Here is a 12,392-nt window from a genome sequence, read left to right on the forward strand (position 1 = left end):
CCTAACAATTTCCTGTTTCCATTCCCTTACACAGGCAAGTCAGCATGGCCACGACCAGGGGCTAAGCTTGCAGCCTGTAGCTTAGAGCTGGATCCAAGCTTGACTGAGGCTAGGCTCAGACTGAGCACACAGCTGGTCCTCCTCTACATTTATACTGTTGGCCCTGTCCCCCAGATTCCACCTGACAGGAGGTGGAGCTTGGGAGTGGGGCCAACAGTGTAAAAGTAGAGGAGGCCAGCTGTGTACTTAGTTTGCTGCTGGCCTCTGCAAGGCTAGAAGGCTGCAGTTTAAAGCTAACCCCAGCCAGCTGAGGCCAGTAGCAAATGGCACCTCATGGAGCTTGGGGTGGTGTGCTGGCCCTCTCCCTAAGCTCCACGTGGAGATTGGGAGTGGCCAGCCTGTTCTCTGGCCCTGAATGGGACTGGGGCGCAGTTGCAAGGGGAGGTACAGCAATGCACACATACACACGCACACACTGGAAATGGTGCAGAGGCTCTAGTCCCCTCATGCCCCCCCCCTTCACCTTTGGCCATGGCTTTTCTTGGGACAGCCTCTACTGTGGAACTATATCCCTGAAAACTTTAGGAAGACTTCTCTTATGACTTCTAATGTGGCTGTGAGACCAAGCTGTTTAGGCAGGAGCTTATAGGTGTGCTTGGTATGTTTTGTCAATTAGCTCCTGTTCTTTTGGGTTTTGGGGATTTAGATATATTCCTGTTCGTAGTTTAAAATTATTGTTGTTAGCCACTTTGGCTTCCTTTTAGGGAGAAACCACATTACCAATGTTTTTAAATAAAAACAGGACTGAATAGTTCCAGCAGGCTTTTGTGAAGGGAATGCTAGAAAAGCTGTCTGAGCACATTTCCTTCAGAGGTGGAAGAGGATTGTTCACAGGGATAGAAATTTCCACTGCAAGAGCTTTATATGAAACATACTTGGAAGAGAAGTATACTGTGAAGTTTTTTGTTTCCCACCAGGTAAAGATTCATGCTGGTCCCAAATTTGCCTCCTACCTGACATTCAGCCCATCAGAGGTGAAATCCCTCCGCACAGAATATGGAGACCTGGAGTGCTGCATTGAAGTAATGGACAGCGTTCAGGATGCTATTGAACACATCCACAAATACGGGAGTTCCCACACAGATGTCATCATCACAGAGAATGGTTAGTGGCCAAACAGACTTCTCTACGTTTTGTAGGGGGCCGTGAGGGCTTCTGTTACTGTGTATTAGAGCTCCAGGACTGTATCCAGTAAGTAGTTTTCAAAATTTAGGGCATGGGAGTCTTTCCAGATTGTACCCTCCCCTCTTGCAGTATAGTAGCATTAGAAGATCTATTCTAGGCCATGCAGGGAGGAGTCTGTGTCCTTTTCTTCCCTTGCCTGCGTTCCTCAAGTTTCTGAGAGGGATACTGTGATGGAAAATAGTTAGCTGAACTATGTATTAGCTAGAAACATGTGATATTATGCAGCCAGTATTATTAGAAAGCTGAAGTATGTGAACATGGAGTTTACAGACTTCATCTCTAAAAAGGGGCGTGTCATGGAAAGATGCTATCGCTACAGCAAAGGAAAATCACATATGACTGTGAAAACCATCTTTGCCTTTTGATCTCCTGGAGGGAGGACAGGAAGCCATGCAAAGGTGCCAGGATGCAACTTCAAAGGCCTAAGTTACCTCGTGGCTGGAACAGAGTTTTCCTAAGAGGGGGGAAACAAAGGATTTTAGATTCCATCTTGAGACGTGGTCAGAGAAGCATCTCTGAGCCATGGGTTCCCGGAATAGGGACAAAAGAACCAGAAGGAATGTATTCAGCTGAGCAATCTCTTAACTGCATTTATGTTTTATTTCTTTGTTTTGAACTTTTACAATAAATCCTTGAGACCTCAGCTGGTTGGAGTTATTGGAGAAAAGGACCCAGATTTTTACTGAAACAAGTGTGGCTCTCCCAGGCTTGGTTTCATGATAGATACTGTAAGAGTGGGGTAGAGATATGGTATGACCACCTCCCATGTGACCTGGATCTTCTGATTTTAACCAATGGATTGTGGGAAAAGCATGATACAGTAACAGAAACACACAAAAAGTTGATTCAGAAGGAGATCTCCTCCTTTATAAAACTGCATGTATTTAGAAGCATTCTGCTGCAGACTTGTACATACGGCAGGGCTGTATCGTTAAAGTATTATCGAGGCTTTCTTTTTCCTTTCTCAGAGAAAACCGCAGAAATGTTCCTACAGCACCTGGACAGTGCTTGTGTGTTCTGGAATGCCAGCACTCGTTTCTCAGATGGCTATCGCTTTGGGCTAGGTAAGAGAGCATGGCAGATGTCTTTCACAGCTTGAGGACAAATGAGAGAATTAGTTACAGGCTGAAACTTTATAGCTGCAGAGGGAAAGGTCTGGCCTTAATTTAGATTCAAGCTTACCATTGTTTTAACAATATGTTAAGGAGGTTTCCTTTTTTGTTCTGTTAAAAAGCATTGGGTGTTTTAGAAAGATGTTTAAAATGAAAACCACCATAACTGTTTCAAAGAATAAGTCTTGATGTGCTTATGGACAAGGAGCAAATACATGGGGAACAGGCATATACGGAGCTACCACAGGGTGGGGGGGGACACAAACGCCCCAGGCACTGGGGGGCAGATAATCGCTCCCCCCTCCCCTCAGGCCGCCTCTGTGGCTCGCAGCAGCCCCCATGGACTGGAGCAGGCTGCTTTTTTAGTTTTAAAAATATAGGTGAGGGGTGTTTGGAAGGGGCACAGCCGCCATTTCGCCCCGGCGCCACTTTCTCTTCCTACGGCACTGGGGACAGGTGAATGGTATGCAAGAATGAGGTGACAGTAAAGATGCCTGGTTCAGCATGGCAATTTTGAAGGCAAGATATGTCATTTTTCAGTTGTTTAACTACATTGTAATCCCGCCCTTACTCCGACAAGCCCAGGATGGCATGCACAGTTATTTGCTCTTTCGTCTCACTACAGCCATGTGGTGTGTTAGACTGAGAGACTGGCTCAAGGTCACACAGTGAGCTGCAAGGCCAAGTTGGGATTTGAACCCTGATCTCCCCAATTCTAGTCCAACATCACACTGGTTCTGACTCATTAGCTGCTTTACTTACTTTCAGCCTGCATTATTATGCTGCATTAAAAATACATGACACAATCTGTTATTTAAGGATGGAAATCTTAAGAAATGGGAAAGAAACTGCAACTCAGTATTTAAAATGGAATGCCAGAAGGGTGAAAAAATGGAACAACATGATCTGGAAAATGTGGTCTCCATAGAGTTGGAAGAGACCCCAAGGGCCATCAAGTCCAACCCCCTGCAATTCAGGAACACATAATCAAAGCACTCCTAACAGATGGCCATTCAGCCTCTGTTTAAAAACCTCCAGAGAAGGAGAATCCACCACAGCCCTTACTGTCAGGAAGTTTTAGGTGAATCTCTTTTCCTTCCCCTTGAACCCATTACTCCTGGTCTTAGTCTGTGGAGCAGCAGAAAACAAGCTTGCTCCCTCACCAACATGACATCCCTTCAAATATCTAAACATGGCTATAAAATCATAGAATTGGAGTAAGGAAAGATTCTTGCTCCTGTTCATATCTAATGCTTCTCTTTTACCCATATAGGTGCTGAGGTTGGCATCAGTACGTCAAGGATCCATGCCCGTGGGCCAGTGGGTATTGAGGGGCTGTTGACAACTAAGTGGCTGTTGAGAGGAAAGAATCACATTGTTTCTGACTTCTCAGAACAAGGAAGTATGAAGTACCTTCATGAAAATCTTCCTCTCCCTCAGAGGAACACCAACTGAACACACAGGAGAAGAGAATGATGGTTATCAAGGCAGTTACAGTTTCAGGACTGGTCTGAGAAAGCAGACAGACCTTCATGTGGCCTGTGTCTGTACTGTGGGCTTCCAGGATACTCTTATGTGCAGCTAAAGGGGGACCCACGGCCATGCTCTGTGCCAGAGTTCTTTCTCTTATTCCTCCTGTGTTATGCAGATACAGATGCTGTGAATATCATCACCTGATAATGAACCTTGGCTCCTGCAGCACAGGAGAAAGAACTCTGGTCCTCCTCCACTGTGCTCCAAAGTGGGGAACTTTTTGGGTTGGTAACAGATCTATTTATTATGTCTCCCTTTACGTTCCAAAAACCTCTGAACACTCCCCTTTTCCCCTCCACCTTCCCCCGCCCAAAGCTTTATTGCTTTGAGAAAACTCTTGAGTAGAAATTTCTGCTTCCTTTGGAGATTGCCGTGGGAATTCTGAATCAGTTTGTCTTATTTAAAATTACTGAATCTTCTGTTTAATAAATATTCCAGGTACATAATGAAAGGTCTTCAGCAAACCAGTGCTTTTCACACACAATCTCTTTTTAATTACTGAGTCGTCACAGTTGTCTAGCACTGCTGAGGTGTTCATTATCCTTTTATGAATATTTGTACCAAATATTTTCATTCATTTTATATGAAATCTTATTTCTCCTGATAGATTGAAAAATATTTTTCAGACTTCATGGTTTTTCAGAATAAAACTCCCTTGCAGTATGACTCTGGATTCTACATCTTTTTATCCCGTAATGATTCAAATTGTATGCCCCATTGTGAGTATATTCTCATGCTCTGGTTGGTTGTTATTTAAATAGCGCTCTTAATGTACATAGTGAATAACTTGTCCTTCATTATTCCTTCAAACAAACAACATCCTAATGAGTTAAATATTAGTTACTCCTGTTTTAAAGACAGGGTATACAAGCTGAAATGCTGCTGATAGTGACTACCAAATTAAATTGTGAACCCAAGCTTCCACCACAAACAGCACACATATATTTCAGTGTGATTTAAGGACTTTACAGCCCAATCCAGATGGGACGTGTGTTTGCCCTCCCAGCTGGTGTAAGTGGCGCTTATGCCAGCCGGGAGGGCAAATAGGGAGGCTGCTCAGCACTGCAGAGCTCTGGCACCCAGTCCACTTGTGGCTGCTGCTTCTATAGCTCTGCCAGCCTAATGTGTAGGACAGTGCAGTTGAGGGGGTTCCCAGAGGTGAAGCTGATGTTAGTTGACTTCCACCAGGCTTTAGCCCTGGGAACGCCAGCCAGACAGTCCACAGCATAAATCCAGTAAGCCCTTTTGACGGCATAACTCCATTAAACACTATGGAGGATTTTCAGGCATCTGGGGTGGTTCAGCTTTTCACTGATTCCTTGCACTCCTTGGAAGCCCTCTGGAGGCAGTGGGGCAGCGCAGCAGCAGCACCATCCCTGGCCGCCTCCCAAGAACTGGATAGGGCAGCATGTGTGTGAATTGCTGTCAAGTTACTTCAGACTTATGGCAACTCTATGAATTAATTACCTCAAAAAAGTCACTGTACTTCAGCTAGCAAGACCCCATGGGTGTGGTATGTGTACAGAAGTCAGGCTTTGAGCATTCAAAATATGAAAGTTTAATAAACAAGAATAAAAAGAGAATATAAATGCTCTGTTCAAGCATGAGGCAGAACAAGGATACAAAGAAAAGGGGGAAACAGAGAACCGCCTCATCCTATGTTTAGTACTTATCCTAAATGGTGCTTTGGAGCAAGGCTGTTAACAATAGGATGTTTTGGAGGACATTGATTCATAGGGTTGTCATGAGTCAGAAGTAACTTGACAACTTAACACACACAGCACACAGTATTTATTGAAGTTGTAACAGATAAAAGTCCATCATTGCTTTAAATTTCAGCATCTGGACTTCTGCCCATTGTACCTTTGCATGTGGGCATGTTGGAATCCCTAGAGAAAGATTTAGTCCTTCATAGCTAGTGCCCAACCAAGAATAAGAGCAAAATGGGAAATATCCTTCCCTGTGTCCTGAGAATCAATAATCTCCCCTTATAGAGCCCCCATCCCCACCCCCGTAATTCTGATCATTCTGCTTCAAGAGGGAAACTATCTGGCCATTTGGCTATTTGTGGCTCTGTCCCCTAAAATATGAGATTCCAACGTGGAGTAAGATACCCTTTGGTTTTCTATGACCTGTCATTTGTATAACAAAGAGCTTGAGTGAACTGTGCATGGAGTATGGATGCATCATTTCTGGGACTTGTTCCCTCTGCCTGCTACAGATATGCAGACAGGCTGCTATGACATGCATGCAGTATAAACCAGAGGTTGAATTTTTGGGGTGAATTCTAGGGTGCAGGACATTTCTCCACACTTATATTAATTGCCCTCCAGCAGATTTTCCTACTTCCCTGTTCCCTTTATGCAGATGCCTTCCTGGATAGTTCTGTTTTGTGCATACTGCTGAGAAACAGTAGTTGTGCAGGAGCCTTTCTTACTGGGTCAGACAGGTCATTCCACCAAATGGCAGCCACAACCCAAAAAAACCTTGGATACTGGCCACTGTTGGATTTACCCCTTGCTGGGTGGGTGGCACCTTCAGAAGGCTTTGCTCAGTTGAGCAAAGCTATCTCAGTGGAACATAGAGAGAAAGGTGGTCTTGTAGATAAGTTAGCAATTGGATCCTGCATTCAGTTTGGGGCGCTAGGCCATGCATTCAGTTTGGGGCGCTAGGCCATGAAGCCAGAGTGGTGTAGTGGTTAAGAGCAGTGGACTCTAATTTGGAGAACTGGGTTCGATACCTCACTCCTCCACATGAAGCCTGCTGGGTGACTTTGGGCCAGTCACAGTTCTCTCAGAACTCTTTCAATTCACATGGAGGCAGGCAATAGCAAACCACTTCCAACCACCTGTTCTCTTGAAAGCTCTGGGGGTCACTATAAGTCAGCTGGGACTTGATGGCACACATACAAACCATGAAGAGCACCTCAAACTGAATGCAGGATCCAATTGCTAACTAATGGAATTACTTCTGAATTAGTATAACAGTCTCTGGAACCAGCAGAGAGGAGTAGCAGCAGAAGAGACTTGGCCAGGAAGAGCAGAGTGACCTGCTGGTGTTCATTTTGGAGGGCTTTTCTCAAAGCCACAGCTTTTAAAACAGTGTTATTTTAAAGGGGTTATCTCTTTTTCTCCTTGTAAGGCTGCTGAATCTGGAAGGTGGGGCTTAACAGGGGTTAACAGAGTTCATCTCTTGTTCCTCTTTGTCCTAAGAGGTGGGGCTTTTGTCCTGAGAGGTGGGGCTTTTAATTCCAGTCCTCTGGAGACCAGCGGTGCGCGCCTGGCGGTATGGCGCAATTTTAATTTAACTTTTTTTTCTAGAATTAATAAGGACATATTTGACAGATGAAATGCGTTACGCAAAGAATAGCTTCCAGGGGGGGCAGTGACTAAAAGCTTAATATCTAAATATCTAAATGGAAATCAGATATGAAGGCAGAAGCCAGCAAGGGGGGGGGGGGATGGGGGGCTTTCCAGTGTTTGACTTTCTACAAAGTGTCACATGTATGACTATCTCGCCACTAGGACAGAAGAAGTGCATTAGGTGTTGCCCTAGCTGCAATGAGCTCCTGGCACTCCAAGGAGGCGTGTGCGTTCTCTTGAAGCCAAGGTAGCAAACCTGGAGGAGAAGCTGAAAGAGGGAGAGAGGGTGACAGGCCAAGGCTTTCAGGAGACCCTAACAACCGGGTCCCACTCCCAAGGGTGACTTATCTCTTCCAGATGTCATGGAGAATGAAGGCCTTGGGGATGGAGAGGTGCCAGTCTGAGGTGGGGAAAGATGCTCCGCTTAAGATGGGATCCCTTCCTTAACTGGTGATCCAGCTATCCTCTTGCACTGAGGATACCTCAGCGGGGAGAGTGGGGGGGCTCCTTGTGGTGGGTACGAGTCACTGATCATTAGAAATGTAGAGAGTTGGAGTTTGTGAGAGGCGTGATGACCGCATGGTGACTTGCCTGCCTGGTCGCGAAGGTTGCGGGATGTCTCGGCATTACGTCCCTAGAATAGGCTTTTAGACAGTGCTGGGGGTGGAGTCAGCAGTTGTGGTCCACATTAGCTTTCAAGCGACATTGGGAAATGCTTGGCGGGGAGGTTCCTGGAAGCTAGAATTTGGTAGGCTGCTAGGAAACAGGTTGAAGTCCAGGACCTCCCAAGGTGTAGCATTCTCAGAAATGCACTACCCGATTTCCTGCGCAGAGGCGAGCTAGGCAAGCGGAGATACAGGGTCTCAATGCGTGGATAAGGAGAAGGTGAGATTGTAAGGCAGAGGGTTTCAGATTTGCTTGTCAGGAACTGGGGAGTGTACCTTTTGGGACAAGGCAGGCCTGTACAAAGCCCGGGGCCGGAGCTTCATCTTAACCAAAGAGGAACCAGGCTGCTGAAGCTCAACATTAAAAAGGTGGCAGGAGCAGCTTTTAAACTGATCACTGGGGGAAAGCCGACCCAGGAGCTGAGAGGGATGACTTAGAGTTGAATCACAGTATCTATGAGGGATGCTGAGACAGAGAGGGAGGTTTTTTCTAAAATCAACCACATACAAGAAAAGCGAGGAGCGTAGCAATGTGTGCATGTATGACAAAGGGATAGTGTCTACAAAAGACTTGAGGGTAAAGAAGCACATAGAAATGCACCAGAGTTAAGGACAGAGACCTTAGGGTATACAGGTGTCTCTATGCTAATAAAGTAGAGAGCATGCGACCTTGAAAATGGGGGAGCTAGAGTACCAAGAGTTTTGAAGGAGGACTTTTTGATATAGTGGGCATTACAGAGACATGGTGGAATGAGGAGGAACCAGTGGGGATGCTGTTTATACCAGGCCTACACAGGCTCCTATAGGAAGGGAGGATAAGGACAGGGCGCATTGGGGGTGGGAGTTGCCCTTTACATCAAAGAGAGCATAGCATCACATAAAATAGACAATGCAGCGGGAGCTGGTTCCCCTACAAGGAATCACTGTGGATATCAATTTTCTACCAGGTGTGAAAAGGACAGTTTAATATTAGGAGATATATTATCGTCCCCTGACCAAAAGTGCACAAGAGGATTCTGAGATGGAAAAAGAAAGAAATTAGAATTGAGGAGACCAACAAAGGAAGACACAAATATGTGAGTGGTAATGGGTTGATTTTAACTATCCCCATATAAACTGGAAAAATGCATGTTCAGGTCATGAAGTAAGGAGAGAGCATTCCTGGATATGCTAAATGACTGTGGCTTAAGAGCAGATGGTTGTAAAAGGAACCAACCAGGGGAGAGAGTGATCCTAAGATCTAATTCTATGTGGGACCCAGGACCTGAATTGCAGAGGAAGGTCAGTGTTGTTGAGCCGATAGGGAACAGCTGACCACAATGCTGTCAGATTCAATTATCTCCAGCATGCAGGAACAGAGTGGCAACTACTAATGTAGATTACATTAAAGCCTTCAGAAAAGGAAATTTCTCAAAGATAAGGGGGGATGAGATGCGCTAAGGGAAGCTGAAAGGGAGAAAATCAAAGAAGAGTCAAAACTGTCCAGGATGCTTGGAGGTTATTTATTTAAAAACACAATGTAATAAAGCTCAGCTGGAATGTGTGTTCCTAGAGTTAAGAAAAAGGCAGCACCCAGTCAAAAAGAAGCCACCATGGTTAACAAGAGAGGTTGAGGAAATTATCAGAAAAAAGAAAATGTCTTTTAGAAAATGGAAGTCCAGTTTGGCTGATATAGAAGAATATGAGAGGGAACACAAATGGTGGCAAAAGAGAAGCAAGTTAGCTAGCTGTAAAGGGGAGGCAAAAAAAAGGAGTTATGAGGAGGCATGGCTATGAACATCAAGACCAGCAACAAACAGTTCTTCAAGTACATCAAAAGCAGGGAAGCCAGCAAAAGAAAAGCGGTAGGCCCGTTAAGAAGGGGACAAAGGAACAAAGAGGTGTGCTAAAAGATGGCAGGGAGATTGCAGAGAAGCTGAATGAATTCTTTGCATCTGTGTCTTCACTTAAGAAGAGGAGGTGAGGAACATTCCTGCACCTGAACCAGAAGCTTCTTAGGAAGTGAATCCGAGGAACTGAGCTTGAAGATAGTGGTAGACAAGGAAGAAGTTCTGGCAGCCATTGATAAACTAAATGTTACCAAATCCCCTGGCCCAGATTGCATTCACCCAAGAGTTCTTAAAGAGCTCAAGCATGAAATTGCGGATCTTCTCACTTTAATATGCAACTTATCCCTGAAATCAGGCTCCATCCCTGAAGACTGGAAGATGGCCAATGTCCACTGTGACCAATCTTTAAAGAAAGGATCCTAGGGGGGACCCGGGAAATTACAGGCCAGTCAGTTTTGACATCTGTTCCTGTAGTAGAGAATTAGTAGGAATCTATCATTAAAAGAAGATAAAATTATAAGACATGTAGAAAAGCAAGACCTGCTGAGAGAAAAGTCAAGCATGGCTTTTTTGCAGAGGCTTAAATCCTGTCTTACCCTAAACTTACCTAAGAGTTCTTTGAGGGTGTAAACAGGCATGTGGACAGGGGAGTGATGAACCGGTGGATGTGTGTCTACTTGGATTTCCAAAAGGCTTTTGACAAAGTTCCTCACCAGAGACTGTTGAAAACTCAGCAATGAAGGAATAAGAGGGGAAGTCCTCCTATGGATTAAAACTGGATTGAGAAACAGGAAACAAAAGAGTGTTAGGTGTGAAATGGGAAGTTCTCACAATGGAGAGATGTCGGGAGTGAGTGTTCCCCCAAGGATCCGTTTTGGGACCAGTGCTCTTTTAACCTATTCATAAATGACCTGGAAGTAGAGGGTGGAAGTAAGCGTGGTGGCCAAAAAGTTTTAGCGAGGATGATACAAATTATGTAGAATTGGGTGAGAACCACAAAAGGATTCTTGAAGAGCTCCTAGCGGACAGCCTTGATAAATTAGGTGAGAATTGGGCCCAGAAATGGCAAATGCACACAGTTCAATGTAGCAAAATGTAAGAAGTGATGCACATAGAGGGCAAAAAAAATCAGAAAACTTCACATACACCTGCGCTACACAGGGTCCAGTGCTATCAGTCACAAGACCAGGGAAAGGGGATTTAGAAGCGTCTTAGTTGAAGTAGTTCCATGGGAATGTCCAACTCAATGCATAGCAGCTGTGAAAAAAGGCAAGAGCTCTATGCTGTAGGGATCATTAGAAAAGGAATTGAGAATAAAACTGCAAAGATTGTCATGCCTGCCCTTATATATAAAAGCAGTGTAGATGCGACACGCACTTTGGAGTACTGTGTTCAGTTCTGAGTAGCCGCATCTCAAAAAAAAGGATATTGAGGAGATAGAAAAAGTGCAGAGAAGGGCAACAAGGATGATTGAGGGACTGGGGCACCTTCCCTATGAGGAAGAGGCTGCGGGCGTTTGGGACTCTTTAGTTTGGAGAGAGGCGGCTGAGGGATATGATTGAAGTCTACAAAATTGTATGCATGGGGTAGAAAATGTTGACAGAGAGACATTTTTCTCTCTTTCTCTACAATAATACTAGAACCAAGGGGACATTCATTTGAAAATGCTGGGGGGAAAGAGGATTAGGACTAATAAAGGAAACACTAGCCTTCACGCATAGCGTGTGATTGAGGTGGTTTGGAATATGCTGCCGCAGGAGGTGGTGGTGATGGCCACTAACCTGGATAGCTTTAAAAGGGGCTTGGACAGATTTATGGAGGAGAAGTTGATTTATGGCTACCAATCTTGATCCTCCTTGATTTGAGATTGCAAATGCCTTAACAGACCAGGTGATCGGGAGCAACAGCCGCAGAAGGCCATTGCGTTCACATCCTACATGTGAGCTCCCAAAGGCACCTGGTGGGCCACTGCGAGTAGCAGAGAGCTGGACTAGATGGACTTTGGTCTGATCCAGCTGGCTTGTTCTTATGTTCTTATGTTCTTATACTCTCAATAGTAAATGAGTCACGACATTCTGGATGAGCATTCTAGATGATGATGGATGGAAGCCCGCATATATTCCATCAGATGAAGAGGAGAGAATGGCAAGTGGTCCTGAAGGCTGGTCCTGAAGGGAGACTAGAACTTTCCCCACTGCTGTGCTTATGTGTTTAGATATAGGGAGTTTTTACATGAGTGAGCATTAGAAGTGCTAGCTTTCTGCCTGTTGTTTGTAATGCTGCAGATCACTCTGCCACCTCATCTGGCATTAAGAAGATAAAAAATGTGCAAACTGTGGTTATATAACTTTTCCTCAGCTGGCTAGAGTCGCCTATCAGTCTGAGCTTAGCACTACTGCCGTGAGTATGCTGTCACACTGATATGATTAGAACCTCTAAGCTCTTGCTCAGGATGTCTGTTTGCCCATCTGCTGCTTTTACTTGATGGCTCACAGTCTCTGTATATTCGGGACAGTGTTATTTGTGTCTTCTACACTGTTGTAGAATGGTTCAATGCTAGATACTGTGTTGCCTACAAAAAAAATCTAAATTTTAACGGAGTTGAATCCACTTGTGGTAGATGGGATGAAGTCGGCATTCACTAAG

The 12,392-nt window shown here is 44.9% G+C and overlaps 1 protein-coding gene across 5 annotated transcripts in view; it reads left to right on the forward strand.

The window, feature by feature from the left end:
* ALDH18A1 (aldehyde dehydrogenase 18 family member A1) overlaps positions 1–4,556 on the forward strand; it is a 31,120-nt gene extending 26,564 nt beyond the window's left edge. For all 5 annotated transcript variants that reach the window (XM_048506490.1, XM_048506494.1, XM_048506493.1 and 2 more), the window contains 3 exons: positions 978–1,164; positions 2,214–2,309; positions 3,631–4,556. In XM_048506490.1, the coding sequence (XP_048362447.1) occupies positions 978–1,164; positions 2,214–2,309; positions 3,631–3,812 (465 nt within the window). In that variant the 3' untranslated portion in view covers positions 3,813–4,556. The remainder of the gene's footprint in view (positions 1–977; positions 1,165–2,213; positions 2,310–3,630) is intronic.
* The last annotated feature ends 7,836 nt before the right edge of the window (positions 4,557–12,392 follow it).

The sequence above is a fragment of the Sphaerodactylus townsendi genome, linkage group LG08 (assembly GCF_021028975.2).
Source record: "Sphaerodactylus townsendi isolate TG3544 linkage group LG08, MPM_Stown_v2.3, whole genome shotgun sequence".
NCBI lineage: Eukaryota > Metazoa > Chordata > Lepidosauria > Squamata > Sphaerodactylidae > Sphaerodactylus > Sphaerodactylus townsendi.